General features: G+C 33.3%; 1 protein-coding gene and 1 non-coding gene across 6 annotated transcripts; one reads left to right on the top strand and one right to left on the bottom strand.

Moving 5' to 3' along the window:
- Positions 1–8717: 8717 nt before the first annotated feature.
- On the bottom strand, positions 8718–8789 carry TRNAQ-CUG (transfer RNA glutamine (anticodon CUG)). Its single transcript has one exon. It is a non-coding gene; the product is annotated as a tRNA-Gln (tRNA).
- A 77-nt stretch (positions 8790–8866) lies between these two features.
- LOC107909401 (pyridine nucleotide-disulfide oxidoreductase domain-containing protein 2) lies at positions 8867–22051 on the top strand. Of its 5 annotated transcripts, none has more exons than XM_041080914.1 (17): positions 8867–9263; positions 9351–9512; positions 10162–10341; positions 10436–10493; positions 10908–10958; positions 11039–11121; positions 11352–11439; positions 11515–11556; positions 11645–11719; positions 11840–11908; positions 12079–12194; positions 12336–12448; positions 12608–12687; positions 12770–12890; positions 13686–13752; positions 13881–14015; positions 21853–22051. In XM_041080914.1, coding segments are annotated over exons 1-17 (1701 nt in total). In that variant the 5' UTR covers positions 8867–9003; the 3' UTR covers positions 21854–22051. The 5 variants fall into 5 exon arrangements, with proteins under 5 accessions (XP_040936848.1, XP_040936837.1, XP_040936844.1 ...); XM_041080903.1 differs by lacking the exon at positions 21853–22051 and adding an exon at positions 20898–20981; XM_041080910.1 differs by lacking the exon at positions 21853–22051 and adding an exon at positions 16099–16117.
- The last annotated feature ends 410 nt before the right edge of the window (positions 22052–22461 follow it).

The following is a 22461-nucleotide window of genomic DNA, read 5'->3' as shown; positions in this document are numbered from 1 at the left end:
AGGAAAAATATTAAAAAACAAATTTTATAACACCTAATAAATATTATTGTAGGATATTTTTGTCTTTTTCAAATACCTGTACATAAAATATATATAAAAAAATTAAACCGAGAACAAATCTATGAAAAAACACACATGGTGAGATTAAAACTTACAAAATCAAGTAGGGATTAGCACGGGCCTTGGTCCCCCTAAAATAAATTTTTTTTATTTAAGCCCTTTAAAATTTTAAATTAGTAAAGGTAAAATTGTACTTTGACCCCCTAAAAATGATAAAAAAAATTAATTTAAACCTTTAAAAATTATAAAGATATAAGCTATTAAAATAATGAAATTATATTTTACAATACCCCTAAAAAAATTTTCTAACTTCACCCCAGACATCAAGCTTCATAAATCCTTAACTTTACTATTTCAACTAAAAACTTTATTATTATTCCATATAATTTTTTTTACATAAAATTTATTTTTCACCTACATCAACAATAACCTAATATATATAAAACCGTATTACCTGTCGTATGATGCGATTAATCCTTTTATTTCCCACCATTTGTTGTATACTTAGGAAGAGGCACTTTGCCTGATTCAATCCGCTTGATATCATCCAAAAGTATTTCATACTGTTTCTTCACTTCCTGTTCGGTCGTTGTTCCTCCCACGAGCTTAGCTATCTGTTGCCATCGTTGAGGAACATCTTTATCGTATATTGCCAAAGCATTCTCAAATAACTTGTTCTTCTCAGCCGACCAATTCAAGTTGTAAGAACAAGAAGAAGAAAAATGGCCAGATCCCATTTGTTTTTTTACAGGCATAGAAATTATATGGCAAACAAAAAGCTCAATGGGGGGTTTTGTTGAATATTGGCAATATCCCACATTAGGAAAAGATAGAAAGGGAGGGGGTTTGGTTTGTTATATATAGAACCCCTCCCCCTTTGGTTGTATCATCCCAAAATCTTCTCCTTTGTAATATTTCTAGAGGAAATATTAATTTGGTAGTGTCCGAGGACGTAAGCTAAATTGGCCGAACCTCGTTAAAACTCTGGTATTTTATTTCTTATTTGTTTGCTTTTATTTAATAGCTTTATGTTGGTTATATTTATTTAGTTATTATTGCTATAAATATCTAAGTGAGTTCTGTCTAGTTGTTGGGTTTTAAGCGGGACCATTGTGACCCCTCCAATTTAACTGGGAATTTTCTTAGTATAATTGTTGGCATAATAATTATCTAAATATTTCTGATAATATTGTTATTAATATTATCGTCGCTTCCGCAACAATTGGTATCAGAGCCAAGGTTTTGTAGTATGCTCTGTGTTTGCAGCTTAGTCTGATCTTACACATCAGAAACATTTCCTAAAGCTTGTGGGTATTCTGCATTTGGTGGCTATTAAGTAGAAGCTATGGCAAAAATGACAGAAGAAAAACCATCCATATCAACAACTTCCACTTCGTACATTTTGCCGAGGATTGGAACTGCAAATACGAGATTTGTAGTGGAAATTTTTGATGGAACAGGTCATTTCGGCATGTGGCAAAGTGAGCTTCTAGATGCCCTCTTTCAACAGGGTCTAGATATTGCCATTGAGGAAGAAAAACCAGAAGGGGTTGATGATAAAGAATGGAAGACCATCAACCGATTGGCATGTGGTACAATTCGATCATGTCTTTCCAGAGAGCAGAAGTATACATTCAGTAAAGAGACTTCTGCAAGTAAATTGTGGAAAGCATTGGAGGAGAAATTTCTGAAGAAGAACAGTCAAAATAAGTTACATATGAAGAAAAGACTGTTTCGTTTCAGTTATGTTCCTGGTACCACGATGAACGAGCACATTACCAATTTTAATCAGCTGGTGGCTGATTTGTTGAATTTGGATGTGACTTTTGAAGACGAAGACTTGGCGTTAATGTTGTTGGGATCGCTTCCTGAGGAGTTTGAGTACCTTGAAACTACTCTACTTCATGGAAAATCGGAAGTAACTTTCAATGAAGTAACTGCTGCATTGTATAGCTATGAACTACGCCGAAAGGATAAGTTGAAAGGTTCAGGTGAAGCAGCAGTGGAAGCATTGGTAACAAGAGGTCGTCAGCAAAGTCAGTCTAAGGGGAAGAGAAGAAAGTCCAAAGGTCGAGCTGTTGCCAAAGATGAATGTTCTTTTTGCAAAGAAAAAGGACATTGGAAGAAAGATTGTCCAAAATTGAAGAAAAAAGGGAAGACTCCGCAAGATGCAAATGTTGCAGAATGCAATAGTGAAGCAGAGTCAGACTTTTCTCTTAGTATGACATCTTCAACATTATATGCAGATGAGTGGATCATGGATTCTGGTTGTTCCTATCATATGTGTCCCATTCGGGAATGGTTCTTTGAATTTCAAAAACTAGATGAAGGGGTTGTTTACATGGGTAATGATAACACATGTAAAATAGCCGGGATAGGTTCAATTAAACTGAGGAGTCATGATGGATCTACTAGAATTTTGCGGGATGTACGATATGTCCCAAAGTTGAAGAAGAATCTCATCTCTTTGGGGTCGTTAGAATCTAAAGGCCTAGTTGTGACAATACGAGATGGAGTTCTTAAAGCAACTTCAGGAGCATTGGTGATGTTGAAAGGCATAAGAAAGAACAATCTGTATTACTACCAAGGTAGTACAGTGGTCGGGACAACAGCAGCAGCAATTACGAGTACCAAGAAGGACGCTGAGGCAACACAGCTGTGGCATATGCGTTTGGGCCATGCTGGTGAAAAATCCTTGCAAACTCTAGCCAAGCAAGGATTATTGAAAGGTACAAAGACTTGCAAACTTGAATTTTGCGAGCATTGTGTTCTGGGAAAACAACGAAGGGTGAAATTTGGCACTGGGATTCACAATACTAAAGGTATTCTGGATTATGTGCATTCTGATGTATGGGGACCGTCCAAGACTCCATCACTTGGAGGAAGACGTTATTTTGTCACCTTTATTGATGATTTTTCCAGACGAGTTTGGGTGTTTCCTATGAAGAACAAAGATGAGGTGCTTGAAGTTTTCCTTAAGTGGAAAACTAAAGTTGAAAATCAGACAGGAAGGAAGATTAAGGTTCTCCGATCAGACAACGGTGGAGAATATAAAAGCGATCCTTTCCTGAAGATATGCCAAGATTGTGGCATAGTAAGGCACTTCACCGTAGGTGGAACACCGCAACAGAATGGGGTGGCAGAGCGTATGAATCGAACGCTTGTGGAGAAAGTTCGATGTATGTTATCTAATGCTGGATTAGATAGAAAGTTTTGGACTGAGGCTGTGACGTACGCTCAACATCTCATCAATCATTTGCCATCATCTGCTATAAATGGCAAGACTCCTTTGGAGAAATGGTATGGAAAACCTGCTACTGATTATGACACCTTGCGCATTTTTGGTTCTATTGCATATTATCATGTGAAAGAATCAAAGTTAGATCCAAGAGCAAAGAAGGCTCTATTCATGGGCTTCAATGCTGGTGTTAAGGGATATCGTTTGTGGTGTCTAGAGGCAAAGAAGACGATAATCAGTAGGGATGTTACCTTTCATGAATCTGCCATGTTGAATAAGGTAAATCCAGAAGGAGTGAGTAGTACTTCGCAGCAGGTGGAGTGTACTCCGCAGCAGGTGGAGTTTGAGCAGAGTGTGGTAATTCCAGCAGAAGGTACCACTAGTGATTCTTCATTGGCAGATGCAGAGTCAGATGAGGAAGAGGTTTCTACCCAAGAACCTCAACAGCAATCAGAGCCAATTGCAGTCAGAAGGCAGAGACGAGAAATTCAGAAACCAGCTCGTTTCACTGACATGGTAGCTTATGCACTTCCAGTTGTTGATAATATTCCATCCACTTACACCAAAGCCATTCAGAGTTTAGAGAATAATAGATGGTTAGGTGCAATGGAAGAGGAAATGCAATCTCTAGAGAAAAACAAGACGTGGAAGCTGGCACAACTACCAAAAGGGAAGAAGGCGATTGGTTGCAAATTTGAAGACACTATTGAAGTTAGTGTTATGAGAAGATGTTCGAAGATGTGGAATATCGCCAAGGTGGAGATTTGTTGAATATTGGCAATATCCCACATTAGGAAAAGATAGAAAGGGAGGGGGTTTGGTTTGTTATATATAGAACCCCTCCCCTTTGGTTGTATCATCCCAAAATCTTCTCCTTTGTAATATTTCTAGAGGAAATATTAATTTGGTAGTGTCCGAGGACGTAAGCTAAATTGGCCGAACCTCGTTAAAACTCTGGTATTTTATTTCTTATTTGTTTGCTTTTATTTAATAGCTTTATGTTGGTTATATTTATTTAGTTATTATTGCTATAAATATCTAAGTGAGTTCTGTCTAGTTGTTGGGTTTTAAGCGGGACCATTGTGACCCCTCCAATTTAACTGGGAATTTTCTTAGTATAATTGTTGGCATAATAATTATCTAAATATTTCTGATAATATTGTTATTAATATTATCGTCGCTTCCGCAACAGGTTTCACCTTATAATAAAGAAACAAAGGCTTGCAAAAAAAAGGTTGATGCAAGTTGGCCAAATTAGAAATTTTCACAGCATATATTATATATGATAATTAAGACAGCTTTTTCAGTGTTTCAAGGATGGTCAATTTCTTTCTTTGTACGTCTGGTTTTCGGATTATTATGGCATAAAATTAATTTATCAAATTGTAAGTACGATGTTGGTGAATAATTTATTAGCATGTGGGGGGGGGGGGTTGGGGTGTTTATTTAAATGGCTAATTTAGTTTTAACTTTCTTGAAAGAAATCAACATGTTAAGCCACAGACCTGCTATTAATATCTTTGTAGATATTGGTATTAACTAATTTAGAGTTAATGGTTATCTAAATTGGGTTGGACTAGTCGTTTGGATTGAGAATTGATTGGAGTAAGGGTGTTCATAGTTCGGTTAAAAATAAATTAATCGATCAAACCGATCGAATTTGGTTAATCGGCTAGTAGTCAGATTTAGTTTGGTTGGAGGTCAGTTAATGATTTTTTAAAATTTTGGTTATCGGTTAATTTGATTCGAAATCGGGTAATTATTTGTTGTTTTTACAACCATTTAAAGTTTTTTGAATTATTTAAAAAAATAAAATGAACATTAGAAATGTATTTTTTAAATGTTTTATACTTACAAAAAATATATAAATTTCAGTTCGGTTAATGCATTTGAAAAAAAATTTGGTTCGGTTAACGGTTAAAATTTTTTACATTTCGAGTAATTCAGTTAATGGTAATACGGTTCGTATATTAATTGAACCAACCATTTGAACACCCCTAGATCGGGGTATTGGTGCATTTAGACCGATTGAGTCACAAATCGGTACAAACTGATTGAATTGGACTAAAAAACCAGGTGAATCGATTTTTAATATATATTTTTAATTTTTTTAATATTTATTTAATTGAATTGTCCAGATTAATTAGAATAATCGAATTAATAAACTAATAATTTGATTGGTTCGATCACTATTCAGTTACTGGAAACTTTGCTTATAATTAAATTAATAAAGAATATGAGGAAATTCCTAATTTGTTCCAATGTTTAAAGAAATGAGAGGAGGAAAAACTAGAAAAGATATAATAAAAAAATGTGTTGAAAGTTGTGAGAATAATCTTGGAACATTGTATTAGAGAATATATGAACATCAAGAAGAAAGTTTATGGCAAATTTCTCCACTATTTCTTGCATGTGCTTCTTTCTATGCCAACTTTTTTGAGTATCACTTACAAGCTGTTTTCCTAGTTTTTGATAATATCGACGAATATATTAAGCACTTGGATTTTTGTACGTTAATTGAATTTGTATCACTTGTTAATTCGATTTAAATTTAAGTATAGTTTTGGTTGAATCGAGTCAATTTAGATCGATTAAAGTTTTAAAATAGATTACTTAAATTTGATATTTGAGACATTAAGGCGGTTAAAATCATTTCATATTCGGGTCATAATTTAAACTCATATTATTTTAACTCGAAGACTTTGTTCCCATCCCTAAAGGCACAAGTATGGCCTTTTGGTTGATAGAAGATGGCTTTATCACAAGTAAAAGATTTGAACTTATTACCTATAACATATTGGTCATTGATAGGTAAATACAAGCTCAAATCTCATAAATGACTTACATGCTTAAGTCATAGGTTTGAATCTGGATGCAAACTTTTTAGTTTGCATGATGAGTAAGGGATTCTTACTTTTCAGATCAAGAATCATTAAGTTAATATTGAATATGAGTCATTAACTTTTTATAAATTTATTTTAAACAAACAAAAATAAGAAATTAAATCGATACGTATATGCAAATATTGGTTTATCACGTGGAATACTTAAAAAGATTTATATGTTCAAATCAATCAAAGTATAGCCTTTCAAATTGGTTAGCTATCACTTGTTGCTTAATTATTAATTTTAATTTTCCACTTTTTAATAGAATTTTTTTTAAAAAATTATGTCAAGTTGTTATGTCGTATGTTTTTATATTAGACTAAATTCATTGAACTTTTAATTTAATGGCTCTTGAATTGAGATGATTGGTCTCATTCAAAAGAGAAAAAGAAAAAAGAAAAGACTACAAAAACTAAAAGGATCGATGATGCTAAGCAAGATAAGCTTAATGAAGCTATCTTATCTCATCTCTATCATAATAATTTCTTCCTTTTTAAAGTAGATTGATACATGAAGAAATTGTGAATATTTGTGATGACTTATTTAATTAGCAAAAAGTTGTAGGAAGATCAAGATGGTTAGATTATGAGTGATCGAGTTAAAATAAGAGAGAAAAAAAAGTTGGGAGTGTTTGGAAATATATTACTGTAAATAAAATTGTTATTATTGACAGTAAATTAAATTAAGTGTAAATAAATAAAATAATTATTGTACCGTGAAAGAATTATTGTCTTAGAAGTGATATTGTCCTAATCGATGTAATTGAAAATGGATGTCGCCTCCCAATGTTAACGCAGTACATCCAAATTCACACACCCGAATAAGGAAGATGAAATTTAAAAGGACTGCTCTTATCGTAAAAGTCAAGAAATAAGTTGGAAGAAATTCAGGTAAATCACATTAGATTCAATTTCCAGAAAAGAAAGATTAGAGAAGTGACAGATAATCCAGTTTAAAATCCAATTTCCTAATTTAGTAAAATATCATAATTTTTAGAGTGCAAGAATAGGAGAAAAAAGAGAACTGAATTTCCTTGTTTTTCTATGTTATTTTAAAAAAAAGGGCAAAATAATAAAATAACAGTGTCAGTTTCTAAAAATAGTAGAGGATTTTTCTCAGAGAATATTCTGCAAAAATCAGAAAATTTCCTATAACCAAAAAATTTTTTACTACAGAAAATATTTTGAAAAAATATTTCCAATTTTGCATTATCAGAGAAAATTGGAAAATAAGTGTCTTGGATCTTTTTCAAGTGTCGGTAAGTGCTTTAAGGGATTATTTTTAATAATTCCTAAGGTGCTATATGTAGTCTATGTATTGGTTTTGAATTCTTTCAAAATTTAATTGACCTATTAATGTTCGGTTGCTGTAAATTTGAGTTGTTATGTTTGGAGAACGGGATTGTTGTAATTGTAATAAATATGAATTATCATATCCGAAGAATGAATATATGTAACATTTGAATGAGATACTTTATTTATGTTAGACTTATCTAGACTCAAACCAAATTCAATAAAATTTAATCTAACTTAACCAACTAATGTTAAGTGATTTGGTTAAGCAAATTAAGACTTAAATTGGTTGATTAATTGATTAGACGTTCGGAATGAATCGATTAACTGCTCTCCTATCATTTTGGTGTGGAAAAGGAGGAAAAGAAATAGTCGGAGCCAATAACGCAAGTACTTTAAAGCTAGACTTGTGCTAGGATAGAGGTATTAGAGAGCCAATAAATATTTTATTTTAAATTTATTATTATTTTTTATAAAAGTAAATTATATTAGTAGTCATTCAACAATTAATAAATTTATTTTTTATTATTTAATTATGAAATTAATAAATTTATTTTTTATTATTTAATTATGAAAAGTTATTCGATGGACATCTAAACATTCAATTTTGTCTTTTTCTAACACTAATAAGCTAAATGTGTTAGTAAATTAGAATAATAATAACTTTAGCCCTCAATATTTATATATTGTGTTAATTTAGTCTTGATTATAAAAGATGTAACCCTCAACATTTACACATTGTATAATTTGGTACTTTTTGCAATTTTATTTTTCTTTGTGATCCTTTCATCTAAAAATAAATTTATCAGCTAAATTTAATTGAAAATATACAAAAAGTGAAACCGCCTAAAAATCCAAGATAATGATTTTTATCTTTTCTTATTCTTTTAAAATTAAACTTTAAGCTTTAATGTCATAGAGAAAAGCAAAATTGAAAAAAGGAGACTAACTTGACACAATGTGTAATGTTAAGTGTTAATTCTTTTTAAAATCAAGACTAAATTGACATAATTTATAAATGTCTAGGGTAAAAGTTGCTATTATACTAATTTTAAAAGCTATCATTGTTCGCCGGTTGGTAACAAAAAAAGATAAAATTTAATAGTTGGATGATCATTTATAACTTTTTATAATTGAGTGAAAAAAATACTAATTGTTAGGTGACTACTTGTGCAGTTTACCTTAAAATTGGGCTTCAATCTGGCTAACACTTGAAGAGATGAATAAAAGGTAAAATAAAAAAGGTCCCACCGAGATTTGAACTCGGGTTACTGGATTCAGAGTCCAATGTCCTGACCACTAGACCATGGGACCAAGTTGTTGGCTGCAATAACAAAAATTTTTAACATCATTAATAAAACTACAAAAACGACAACACAGTCACTTGCAGTTATCTATTTCGAAAAGTGTAGTATTGGTACACGTCAACGACCACATTCCTTGTTGCCATGAGAGAATCAAATCAAATCAATGCTCACTCCACTGCACACCCCCACTAGGAAAAGTAAGGAAACCGCCGGTTCGAGAAATGTGGCGGAGCGGCTTAAACAGCCGGTCGACGACCACGGCGCAAGCATTAAAGGAAAAGAAATGGGACGCGTTGGTGATCGGAAGTGGACATAATGGCTTGACAGCCGCAGCTTACTTAGCTCGCGGAGGCCTATCGGTTGCCGTGCTTGAGCGACGCCACGTTATCGGCGGTGCAGCCGTAACTGAAGAAATTATTCCTGGATTCAAATTCTCTCGCTGTAGCTACCTCCAAAGTCTCCTTCGCCCTTCCGTGATCAGGTGGGAAGCTACTTTTCTGCTTTTGTTTATATTATTTTTGTTAATAATTTATGTATGTTTTTTGGCGTATTGGTATTGAAATTGAAGAGAGCTAGAATTAAAAAGGCATGGATTGAAGCTGCTGAAGCCGACGGCGACGACGTTTACGCCTTGTCTCGATGGGCGTTACTTACTATTGGGACACGATGATGAACGTAATTACTTGGAGATTTCAAAGTTTTCGAAATATGATGCCGATGCTTTTCCAAGGTGTTTTCAATTTTCTCTAATGAAATTCAATTTTTGTACTTTTTTTTAAGAATAATAATTATAAATTGCTTATTGCTAATTAAAATTTCATTATGGAACCTAGAAACAAGCAGCTAAATTCTCCATTTCTCTATTTTAGATTTTCCCAACTTCAGCGAAAATTTCGAAATGTAATCAATGTTATACGTTATCTGGATTTGAGTCAAAAATTTCTATTTTTTTTCATATATTTGGATGATTATACTTATATAATTATTTTTGAATATATGTTAGTGTTAAACACGGATACCTTAGGAAATAAATGAAGAGTTGGGCACCAGTGTCACGATCCGTCGAGAGGCAAGGTACTACCATTTCTCTGAGCCGCATTACACTGACATAGTGAGCTCAAGCTGGTCTCGTTGTCTTTGGTTGCTCAGCAGCCTCTAAGATTGTTTTGGGTTAGAACCTGAGAGGTGCAACTTCGAGTGACAAAGCCTTCACAGACTTGTGGGTTGACAATACCGGCTAATGGGCATGACACTGGTGTCACGTGGTCTAGGGAAGTGGTAGTATCTTACCGTTCAAAAAATCGTGACAAACAGAACAATGCCAAATGTGTCAAATTCTGTGTGTGTGGGTTTAATTTAAAGTATTAATATGTCTGCAGATATGAAAACCAGCTTTATAAGTTCTGTAAATTGATGGACTTTGTTTTGGATTCACAAGCTCCTGAGACCTTACACTGGGATTCATCATTTACCGCTTGGATGCGTGATAAGTTAGAGAAATCGGTGTTTTGGGCTCAATGCCTGAGGCATGTTATGGCTTTGGGGCAAAAGGATATGGTGTAAGTCATATTTGATCTTTTCTTGTGAATAAACATGGTAATTACAAATTTTCTTGCAGTTTCTTGATTTAAAGTTCTTATAATGTTTCCTCAGGAACTTTATGGACCTGTTATTGTCCCCTACATCGAAAGTTCTCAATAAGTGGTTCGAGGTTGTAATGTTCTAGCTTTAAGCTTCTGGTTATTGCCTCTTATGATTGCGCACCAAATAATAATGTTTTAGTGCTTTTCAATAGTTGATTATAATAATGTTTTAGTGCTTTTCAATAGTTGATTTGCTTGAGTTCAAATCATTGCTAAGTCCGGAACAAAAATGTTGTCCAGCCCAGCCCTCGATCTTAGTTTGTTATGACCACAAATACGACTCCCGATCTTAGTGATAATTAGCAATCTACATGGCTAAGGTCCTTGGTCATGTATGGTTCAAACTCGAGACGGTAAAAATTAGCATTTGAGTTATGAATTCATAAATCTTACATGACAGAGCTAAGTGATTAACTTTTAGTTTCTTGACCAAGAAGAAACTTAATGTTGGTTCCGGAAATGATTTTTACGTGTTTTTGCAGAGTGATATCCTGAAGGCAGTACTTGCTGGTGATGCTATTGTGGGAAGTATGGTAGGACCTCCATGCAACATGGTAGCATGCTCCTGTAACCTTAGCCATTAATAATTGGTATCGTCAATTTGTTCCTGTAGGCAAGCATTCATACGCCCGGGAGTGGATATGTTTTACTGCATCATGTTATGGGCGAAACCGATGGTGAACGTAATGTATGGTCGTGAGTATCTCTAAGGCAAATTTTAATCAGTGTACACTGTGCTCGGTTTTGTTATCTAAGAAAATGAAAAAAACCACCAATTACGATATTTTTTGTAGTTTATGGTAGAGTGCTCGATTGATGATATTGTTTCGCATGATGCTATTAGATTAGTAACAATTTTCTTTATGTTTTATGGTTGAAGTAAGTCTTCAATGGGCTTAACACAATGTGCTTGAAACGTGCTGTAGGCATGTTGAAGGTGGGATGGGCTCCGTATCAACTGCCATAAGTAATGCTGCTATTGAAGCCGGGGCTTCGATTATGACAAATGCAGAAGTAAGTCAACCCTTCTTCAAGATTAATATTAAATTTTACTGTTACCGGTTTACAATTCTTCATCTTGCTGTACAGGTGTCACAGTTAATGATAGGAAATTCCGGTACCATAGAAGGGGTTAGTTCATTTCTCAGACTGACAAAATGGATAAATCTTGAAGTGTTTATTAATAAGTACACTACTCATTACCGTATCGATGATCTAGGTCTTGCTAGCTGATGGGACGAGAGTTCGTTCTTCTGTTGTTTTATCGAATGCAACCCCTCATAGGACCTTCCTGGTATGTTTTCCTATCGCATATGTGTTTTCATGCCCGCTTCACCGATTCAAGAAGTATTTATTGAAAAGTTGAATATGAATTATATGATATGAACTCGTTTTCCATGTCTTTTTGATGCAGGGTTTGGTTCCTCGAGATGCTCTTCCTGAAGATTTTCTTCGTGCTATAGAAAACTCAGACTACAACTCCGTAAGATCACTTCCCTGTAGGATATCACATCATTTTAGAGATGGTACCATGGTTGAACCTACATTCATCCACACATTTTATTGCTTTTTCTTTGTACCCATCCTAATTTAACGATAATATGAAATGAAAGTTTGCAAGAATCTAGCTATGATAATCGCTGATTGGAACAGGGAACCACGAAAATCAATGTAGCTGTTGATAAATTGCCCTGGTTCCATTGTTGTGGATCAAATAATACAGAAGCAGGTCCTCAGCATACAGCTACTATTCACATTTGTTCCGAAAGGTAAACTAAATGTAACTGCCACTTTTGTTTCGGCGATCAGTAATGGTTCTGAATTTGGATGCATTCACCTATCATTAAAAAGGCTAAAACATTCTTCATATTCTTTTATTTTCCTCCATTGTTCATTTGGCACCATAAAAGCATGGACAACATTGGATCAGCTTGTCAAGATGCTCAGAACGGCTTACCTTCAAAACGTCCGGTCATGGAGATGACAATTCCTTCTTCATTGGACAAGACTATTTCTCCACCAGGTATCGCCTGAACTTTAAATCTTTCGCATCTTGGGACTCGGATATGGTAAAAGCAAAAGCCGGACTGATGAGGAAAGCCGAGGTCCATAATTAGTATGCTAATGTTTTTATATATCTACACATTGTGTTTGTCATGAACGTAGACACATTTTCGTGTAGGAAAGCATGTGGTTAGCTTGTTCACACAGTACACGCCGTATAAACCCTCCGATGGTAGTTGGGAAAACCCGACATACAGAGTAAGTTTCCGTTATTGGTAACAGTATATCTTTGTTCATGTGCATGTTGTAATGGTAACTAAAATTACTGCTGTCTTGGTAGGAAGCATATGCAAAAAGATGCTTTAGCTTGATTGATGAATATGCCCCTGGCTTTAGCTCATCAATTATTGGTTATGACATGCTCACTCCACCTGATCTTGAAAGGGAATTTGGTCTAACAGGTATGTTATGCCATTCGAAACCTTCGAAATGAACATCGAGAACTGAAAATTTATAAGGTTAATTACATCATATGTTCTCGAACTATGGTTTAGATTCTGAATTAGTCTTCTAACTTCAAACATTCTAAATGATTCTTAAAAGTAGGGGTGAAGCTAGTAATCTTTTAAGGGGCCAAAATTAAATTATAAAATTTTATAAGAACTAAAATGTAATTTTGTCAATGTTTTTATACTGACTAAATCATAATTTTATCATTTTTGGGGTAAAGTGCAATTTCCTATTTTAGGGGAGCCAAGGCCTACCAGTCCTTGCTTACTAGTATCTATATTGTATTAATTAGATCTTTCCAACAGTTAGCCATTAGTTTGAGCATCGAGTGCTCAATTAATTTGAAGTGGAATATATTTAAAACACGTGAGTCAAATTATAAATACGCATGTCTATTGTAAGGACAATTTGAAAATGATGAGTAAAAGAAATAGCCCTATTAAATTTTATTGAATTTTTTTTTAACTCACCAAATCCAAATTGTTTATAAAATAAGTACACATGTTTATATTTTGATCTACGAGTTTTAAACATGCTTCACACGTCAAATCCAAACATTTAACATCCGAATTGATGCCTAGATTTATACTTTTAAGGAATTCAATTAGACTATTTTGAAATATATGGACCAAATTAGAATTTGAGCAACAGTTTAGGGACGTTTGGCGAAGTTAACCCATTTTTTGAAGATGAAAGTGAATTTAGACCATGATTCTAAAATGTTGAATCTTTTGTATACATGGCAGGGGGAAACATTTTTCATGGTGCTACGGGATTGGATTCACTCTTCTTTATGAGACCTGCCAAAGGATGGTAACTTTTTATAACATTTGAAAAGTATTTATTTTAAGGAACGATCCAACGGCGGAAAATTCATTCGATATCAGATATGTCAAACACCATTTTTTCATGTTTAAAACTTGGTAAGAATTTAATGACAGGTCAGGCTATAGGACACCAGTAAGAGGATTGTATCTGTGTGGAAGTGGAACACATCCCGGAGGTGGAGTGATGGCCGCACCAGGACGGAATGCCGCACGGATCGCCCTTCGGGATTTTAAGAAGCATCATTCTTGGTAATTCTCTAACACCCTGAGCTTGCAGGTCCTTTGTTCTCTGCCAAAATATAAAATGAAAATCAACAACTAAAACTACATTCTGCTGAACTTAAGTATGGTGTTGTTTATGGGCTTATGCCTAAGGTATCCTATGTTATCTGGTATTAGAGTAAATGTAGAATGAGTAAATGTTTGACATAGATTTTCCTTTTTCCATTTTTCTTTTAAATAAATAAATAAATATATATATTTAGAAGATTACAACTTAATATTTGTGTATACGTCCGTCGGATACAATTACTTAAAAAAATCAAACTCAATTATTTTATGAATCCTTCCTATCATATGTGATCTCGTCCAATTAGAATGAGGCATATAATTTTATTTTCACATTACATGTATATTTGGACTAAACTTTCAAATCAAAGATGATGTATTTTTTCTAATTGAACGTGATCATAAATGACGTGGTAAAAATGTCCATAAAATAATTTCTCAATGTACCAAACATGTAGAACTACCTGATTCATCCACATCAGCTGTACATATAAGATTTCTTCCATATGATTTGAGAAATTATTTTATGAACATTTTTCACTATATCATCTATGGTCCTGACTAATTAAAAGAAAATATATCTATCTTTTTTTTTTCACGTCATATGTACATTTGGACTACACTTCCAAATCAAAGATGATGTATCTTCTTTTAATTAGTCGGGGACCATAGATGATATTGTGAAAATATTCATAAAATAATTTCTTTTTATTAATGTTGTGGCATGTGCAATACATGGCTAAACCTAATTGATTCATTTCATTTAAATTTATCCAAGTTGCCAAAAAATTGTATTAAAACATGTGATGAATGTAAAATTTGGGTATCACTCTATAAAATAAAACGTAATCAGTTTGACAAAAAAAAATTATTTTTACCCTTTACTAATCCTTGCTGGACATGTGTCTTCAACGAGGGTCCAGGTTCTACTTTGAGAATCTAAGTGTGACAAATTATTAATAAATTATTAGTAAATTTATATTTTGGTCATTCAACTTTAACAAGTCACAAAATAATTATTTAATTATTTGAAAATTTTCATTTAAATCGCTTAGCTGTTAAAATCGTTGTTGTATGACTTTTTTTATTTGCACTATTTGTATCAATAAAAAATTCTTCTTCTTTTTCTTTTCAATAATTCAATTTTTTTCATAAAACAATTTTGAACATCACAAATCTACAAACCAAAATTCAAAAATCTTTCTTCTCTGATCTTCGATATTGACTGTTAAATCAACTTTGATCTAAGGTATGTTCTTCTACTTGTTGATGTGTATTGATCCACCATATTGATAATCACTTGAAGCTCACTAGTTAGATTTTTTTTTTTAAAAAATGACCTAATAGTAATTCAGTAATTTTTTAAACAAACGTTCAAATAGTTCAGCGACTTAAATGAACCCTTTCGAATAATTTAACAACCATTTTGTAATTTTTTGAAGTTAAATGGCCAGAACGTAAACTTATTAATAATTTAGTGATATCGAGTGTAGTTTACTCATCTAAGCATTAGAGGGGTTAATGGGCTAAGCCTATTTATAATATTAGTATACTTTATATTTATTCAAACTCGGCTTGACTTGAGCCTTAAATTTTACGCTTATTTTAGGCTCGTCATATTATTACGTTTTAAGTTATATAAACTTTAATTTAATATTTAATAATTTTATATATTTTATTAAAATTTTAAACATAAATAACTTAATGATATATTCTTTAATGTTTATTATATATTTAATTTTATTTTATATAAATGATATGATATATAAAAAATAAAACTACAAAATGGGATTCGTGAAGCCAAGTTCGATTTTGAATTTTGTACCTTAAAATCGACTTATATTTTAAATATTTGGTTAAAACCTTTTATTTTTTACTAAACTTTTAAGTTTAAAAGAATAAATCTTCAGGGCTTCCTACAAAAGAAAATGCTGCTCATTCAGCAAAAAGGATTTAGCAAAGTACTTTAAAATAATGACCAAATTATTTTGTGCCTTAGGCTTAAATCCAAATCTCAAGCCAGTTATCCTTTCATCTCTCCCAGATCCGATTCAAGTTGCAGTCAACCAAGCTCTTCAAAAACAAAATAAAAACATTCTTCAAATAACAGTTGGAGAATTTCAACAAGAAGTCTTTATTACCTTAGAAGATATTTGCAATAGAAGAAAGATATTCAAAGGTTATCTCCATGGTGAAAAAAAGATCGATAAAGCTTGTGATGATTCTTATCTGAAGTATAAATGTGCAAAACATCTGTTATGTGACCGCTACACAAAGAAAAAGAAGCATTTCAAAAAATATTCTTTTTCAAAAAATACTTCTAGATGGAAGAAAAAGAAAAGGGTCAGGCCTCATTGAAGATATTTCAAGAAAAAAAGGGAGACGACGAAATCTGATCGCTGCTATATCTGTAACCAAAAGGGACACTTTTCAGAAAATTGTCCAAAAAACAAACAAGCAAAGAAGATTGCATAGACGGTGAGACAATCAGGGATTAAAATACGAGAAGAAGATGATATAAAGTCTGTTTGCTCCATTGAAGATGAGCACTCAGACAAAACAATTTGTGCTATTCCTGCTTGTCTTAGTGAATCTTCAGAACCAGAATCCGATTACTCAGATATACAGATGATGCAAGCCAAAGTCCAGAATGTTTCTGTTGATACAGTCACAATTCCTCATGTACCTGTCAAGATCTATTTAGACAAATATAGTAAACCGATTACTATAATTGCCTTTATAGATACTGGAGCATCTGAAACCATCATGAATCCAGATGTCTTACCTCCATAATGGTGGAAACCTCATATAAGGTACTTTAACTCTGCTGCTGATCACCCTTTCGCCACTTATATAATTAGTAAACCTATTACTATTCAGTTCTTCCCAAACTGTTGTGTAAAAACTATAGTACTTGGTTCAAAACTCTCAAGAAAAGATATTGTAGTAAGTTTTGACCTCTACATAAAAGCCCAGCAGTTAAGAATACTCCGAGATGGAGTAAGATTCAAAAATCTTTTCCAACCCTTTATGAAAATACCAAAACTCTTTTCTATTCAATCAGAAAAATCCTCCAAATCATTCAGGAATTGAAAACTCAATCATGTGCAGACTCTCATTCTGAATTCGTGAAAAAATGCCCAAATCCTTTGTGGAAAAACTTAGAATACTTCATTTATCTTCCCTTCAAGAAAAATGAAGATATCAATCCAACAAAGGCCAGTCATCAAGGAATCAATCCAGATCATTTATTGCTGGCAGAACAAGAATGCAAGGAACTTCAACAGCAAGATTTGATTGAACCTTCAGACTCTCAATGGGCATGTGAAGCTTTTTATGTCAATAAAAGATTTGAGCAAATTAGAAGAAAATTAAGATTGGTAATAAATTATCAACCTCTTAATTATTTCCTTCAAGATGACAAGTTCCCTTTGCCAAACAAAGATTTACTTTTTTCAAGTTTGGCTAAGGCAAGAGTTTTCTCCAAGTTTGATTTTAAAGCGGGATTTTTGCAACTAGGAATACATCCCGATGACAGACCAAAAATAGGATTCTGTATTCCTAATAGACATTTTCAATGGAGAGTAATGCCGTTTTGATTAAAAACAACTCTTTCTCTCTTCCAGAAAGCAATGATAAAGTTTTTTCATCCTTTGATGAAAAATGCTTTGATCTACATTGATGATATCTTACTTTATAGCCAAGATGAAGAATCTTATGCTCAGCTCCTTGAAGATTTTAAATCCCCTATTTCTAAATATGGGATAATGCTGTCAGAAAAGAAAATGCAGATTAACAAATTAGAAATTGAATTTCTGGGAATGGAGCTTAAAGATGGAAGATATTCTCCAGGTTCTCATATTGCTCAAGAACTTCTCAAATTCCCATCTAAAAACCTGTCCTTTAAACAGGTACAACAATTTTTAGGGATTGTTAATTATTTTAGAAATTTTATCCTTAAAGTTTCTAAGTATATTAACCCCCTAACAGAAATGCTCAAAAAGGAACCTCCTTTATTGTCCTCCTCTCAAATAAAAACAGTCCAAAGATTAAAAGAATTGACCCAGAATTTGCCTCTACTCCAAATTCCTTCTGATGGGAAAAGAATTTTACAAACAGATGCCAGTGATAAATATTGGGAAGCAATCTTACTTGAAGAAAGAAATGGTAAAAGACATCTGTGTGGATACAAAAGTGGAAGATTCTCAGATGCAGAAATCCATTATCATTCCACTTTCAAAGAAATCCTTGCTATCAAAAGAGGTATTGAAAATTTTAAATTTCATCTTGCGGGATATTATTTTCTTGTTGAAATGGACATGTCATCCTTCCCACAAATGCTCAAATTCAAGCAAAAAATAGTCCCTCACCCTCAACTTCTCAGATGGGTTGAATGGTTTTCTCAGTTTAAGTTTGATACTAAGCACACAAAAGGAAAACAAAATGTCCTTGCCGACTTGCTTTCTAGGCCCAAGACTGAAATCTTTGCCTACAGAAGAATTTTCCAGCCCAGACCGATTATGATGCATAGACCATCCTCTTCATCTTCTTCATTCCCTACTCCTTATCCTGTTGCTCCAAACCTTAATCTAGAATTTCCACCTGAAGTAATGACTCTGATCAAACAAGGAAACTTCCAACCAAAAACTAAAGACATGATGTTTGAATATCAAATTCAAGTCTTTAAAATTTTTTGAGGACTTATCCTAAGACCATGGGGTGTACATCCTGATTATCCTTTCATTCATCCCATCAAGTTTGAATTTGTGAAACAACCATATGAAGTAAAATGGTTCTTGTGGTACCTCACTCATCTTCATCACATGGCTATTCAATTCCTCATCCCTGATCTCCGTTATTTTCTGATAAAAGCCATTAGAGGAGATGTTGAACCTTAACATCAAAACTTCTTCACTTTTTTTGTGTTGGTTCCATCCTCTAACACAATGGTTGAACATGATTGATCAATATTATCAAGAAAATAAGGGAAACTATATGATCATTCTCTTTTACAAGCCACAATATCTGGTTCAATTCCTACTGCATAGATTCATAAAGTTCTTAATGAAGATATTAGAAAATCTGATCTATACTACAGGACTATACAAAAGTTCATTTGCCAGCTCAACAGAGTTATCCCATTTGAGATATGGCCTCCTTCAAACATTGATGCTCCTTGGGACACATGGCCAATAATATATAAACTTTGTCACAAAGGAATCTTAAAAGGCATTCAAGATTATTATGAGAGTATCCCAAATCCCTCAGAATGGTCTCAAGAATACTCGTGGTATTATAGTCAAATTAGTCTCTCAAAGATGTATCAAGAACAATACAGTAATGATAATAAGGATATGGATGAAGACCTGGATATGACAGCAAATAGTGAAGATTCCATGGACAATGCCCAATATCCCCACTCAAACGCTAACAACTGAAAGATGTCACTCATACTTAGCTACTTTATGTCTCCAGTACTGTTGTCTTTATATAATAATGTTTGTTGTACTGTTTACTTTATGTCATAATAACTACTATTTGCTACTGTTTACTATTTTGTTGTATTATCCCTCCTTCAGCTATAAAAGAAGATGATATCAGTGTGTAAGGATCATAGAGTTTTCTATAAAAAAAAATCAGTGTTTTACATTCATGGCTTTCTAAATTTTCTCAGTTTCTCTAAGTCTTCTTCTTCTCAGAAAAAACTTTAGATGAGTTAACAATAAATAATTAATAGAGTATGCTTTGTGTTTATCGTATAATGGATCCTGCACAACAGAAATATTAAAATTCTGATCAGTGATAGCAATATTGCTAAGGATAGCATATGTCTTTTGAATTAAGTGTTTGAAGCTAAAAGGTAGTGTCTGTTTGAATGACCTAAGAGTAGAGGTCTGTATTTGGCATAGCATACCTGCTTCAAGTTCTTCTTTCTTGCAATCCCTATGCCTATCTGTGACAGCCCTAAATTGACCCTAGTCGGAAAGTGGTTTCGGGACCAGTAAACCGAGTCATAAAAATAATTAACTGTCATAGTTGATGCTTATTATATGTATATATGCATGTGTGAAAATTTCATATTTGAATTTTTTTAATTGTAAGTGAATTTTATTAAATAGGACTTATGTGAGAAAATTTAGAAATGTGCTAGGCAAATGTAAAGTGACCTATTAATGCATGTTATGAAAATGATGGGTTTGCATGTCAAATTACCCAAAATTTGAGCTAGTGGCCGGCCATGCTATGGGGTGAAACATTTTGTTATAAGTTGAATTTAAGGTTTGTTAAATTGTCTTTGTCATTGCCGAATGTGTGTAGTTAAAGAAAAAATTGTTAAAGTGCTTAGTTAATTGATATTATGTTAATGTATGTGTTTTGAGTTGATGGAATGGAGAGGATGCTTTAATTGTGTTATGAACAATTATATGTTAAATTAAGGTTTGCTAAGCTAGCTATTAAGGTGAAGTACAAATGTTAGTATTTGATTGCTAGTGTATATATGGGTATTAGCCGAGTTTTGAACTTGAAACAAAATGGTATTTAGTCAATACAAGTAACCATATTTGTAGAATGTATTAAGTATAGAATTGGCCTCAACATAGACATGCATATTCGGCCACATGAGGTAGATTGGTGTTGCATGTATTCGGTTAGAGGCAAGCATATTGATGCTTTTATCTTGGCTTAGATAATCGGCTAAAAGAGAGTGTGGGCTAATATGATGAGTTGATTCATGATTTCATATATATGTGACTCTAATGTCTAATGTATATATGGGTTAAGTACCTTGAGTTTCTCTTTTTGATGTTCAAATGATTAAATCAATTTATTTGTTAAATTAAGCTCAAAAGCAAAGGGGAACTAAATCCGATAAAGGGAAGGAAAAAGTGATCGAATAGCCGTCGAAATCGTTCGACAACATCCGAGGTAAGTTTTTGAGTAATGAAACTTAGTTTACGATTTGATTAAGTCATGACGTATAGTCATAACAAAAATACGGTGATATAATGATTCTACTTGAATTATATGTTGAATTAATTAGTCTATACGTATGATGGGTAGCCGTATGTGCATAGAGATCATGTCATAAAGTAAATCAAAATCGTGCTCTTTGTATGTGGCTATTGAGCCGAAATTAGTAAGTGTGATAAGTGTCTTGTGTTTGAGCTTTGGTAATGAAAATGAAATATGGATGTGTCATGATTATTGATATATGTGCATGGTTATTCGAATGATATCCGGGCTAAGTCCCGAAGGCTTTTATGCTAGTGACTATATCCGGACTAAGATCCGAAGGCATTTGTGCAAGTTGCTATATCCGGGCTAAGACCCGAAGGTATTTGTGCTAACGATTATATCCGGGCTAAGTCCCGAAGGCATTTATGCTAGTGACCATATCCGGGCTAAGACCCGAAGGCCTTGTGCGAGTGGTTGTATCCGGCTAAATCCCGAAGATACTTGGGTTTGGGAATGAGCGATCTTGCTGTAATAATTTCAATTAATACGCTCGTAAAATCCCAACAATGAGGTATGTTTCGTATGTGCATTGAGATAATTGATTCCTTCTAAATAGTATTTGCTCAATCGACTAACAAGCTTCCGGCTTTTAGACAAGTTGATTCCTTACGTATGAATATAAAGGTTGAAAATGTGAAGTAGGTATGATTGTGAGAATATGTGTATATGAAATTATTCGTTTAGTCGTATGAATGCTATACTTTAGTTGTGCATGATTTCATTGCTCAAAACTTACTAAGCATTAAATGCTTACTCCGTTCTTTGAATCTCTGTTTTATAGATTTTGGTTCGTCAGCTATCGGATTCGGGATTGTTGAAGTCGAAGTCGTCCACACTATCAAAGCCCTTTTGGTACACTTTTGGTTGAACTCTGAAAATGGCATGTATAGGACTACCTTTTTTGTTGTTGGTCATGTACCCTTTGGTTTTGTATAAATTTGGATAGCCATGCGAAAATGGCTTATATATATACTTTGAGCATAACATTAAAAATCGTTTTGTATGTTGTTCATTGAGAGGTATGGAATGTTTGGTAACGATTAGCCATTGAAATGGTTAATCATGATCATTTTGGTGCTTTGTATGACAAATTCTAGTTGATTCATGGAAAACCATGAAATAGGTAAAGTTCACCTTAAAAACAGATGCAGACAGCAGCAGTGGTGTGGATTTGAAAAATCACTAAAAATAGTAGAAATAGAATTAAATAGTGAATAAATTATGTAATCGAACCTTGATGAATCTACTTTCATATGAAAGAAACGAAACAATCATATAAGTCATATTTTAGGAGATATTTAAGTTTTCGTGGAACAGGGCCAGAGCGGTTTCTGGATCCCCTGATCTGACTTTAGAAATTCACTATAAATTAACCAGAGATAATTAGAGG

Source organism: Gossypium hirsutum, chromosome A02, assembly GCF_007990345.1.
Source record: "Gossypium hirsutum isolate 1008001.06 chromosome A02, Gossypium_hirsutum_v2.1, whole genome shotgun sequence".
Lineage (NCBI taxonomy): Eukaryota > Viridiplantae > Streptophyta > Magnoliopsida > Malvales > Malvaceae > Gossypium > Gossypium hirsutum.
The sequence above is the reverse complement of the archived record's forward strand: the minus strand, read 5'-3'. Positions and strand labels throughout refer to the sequence as shown.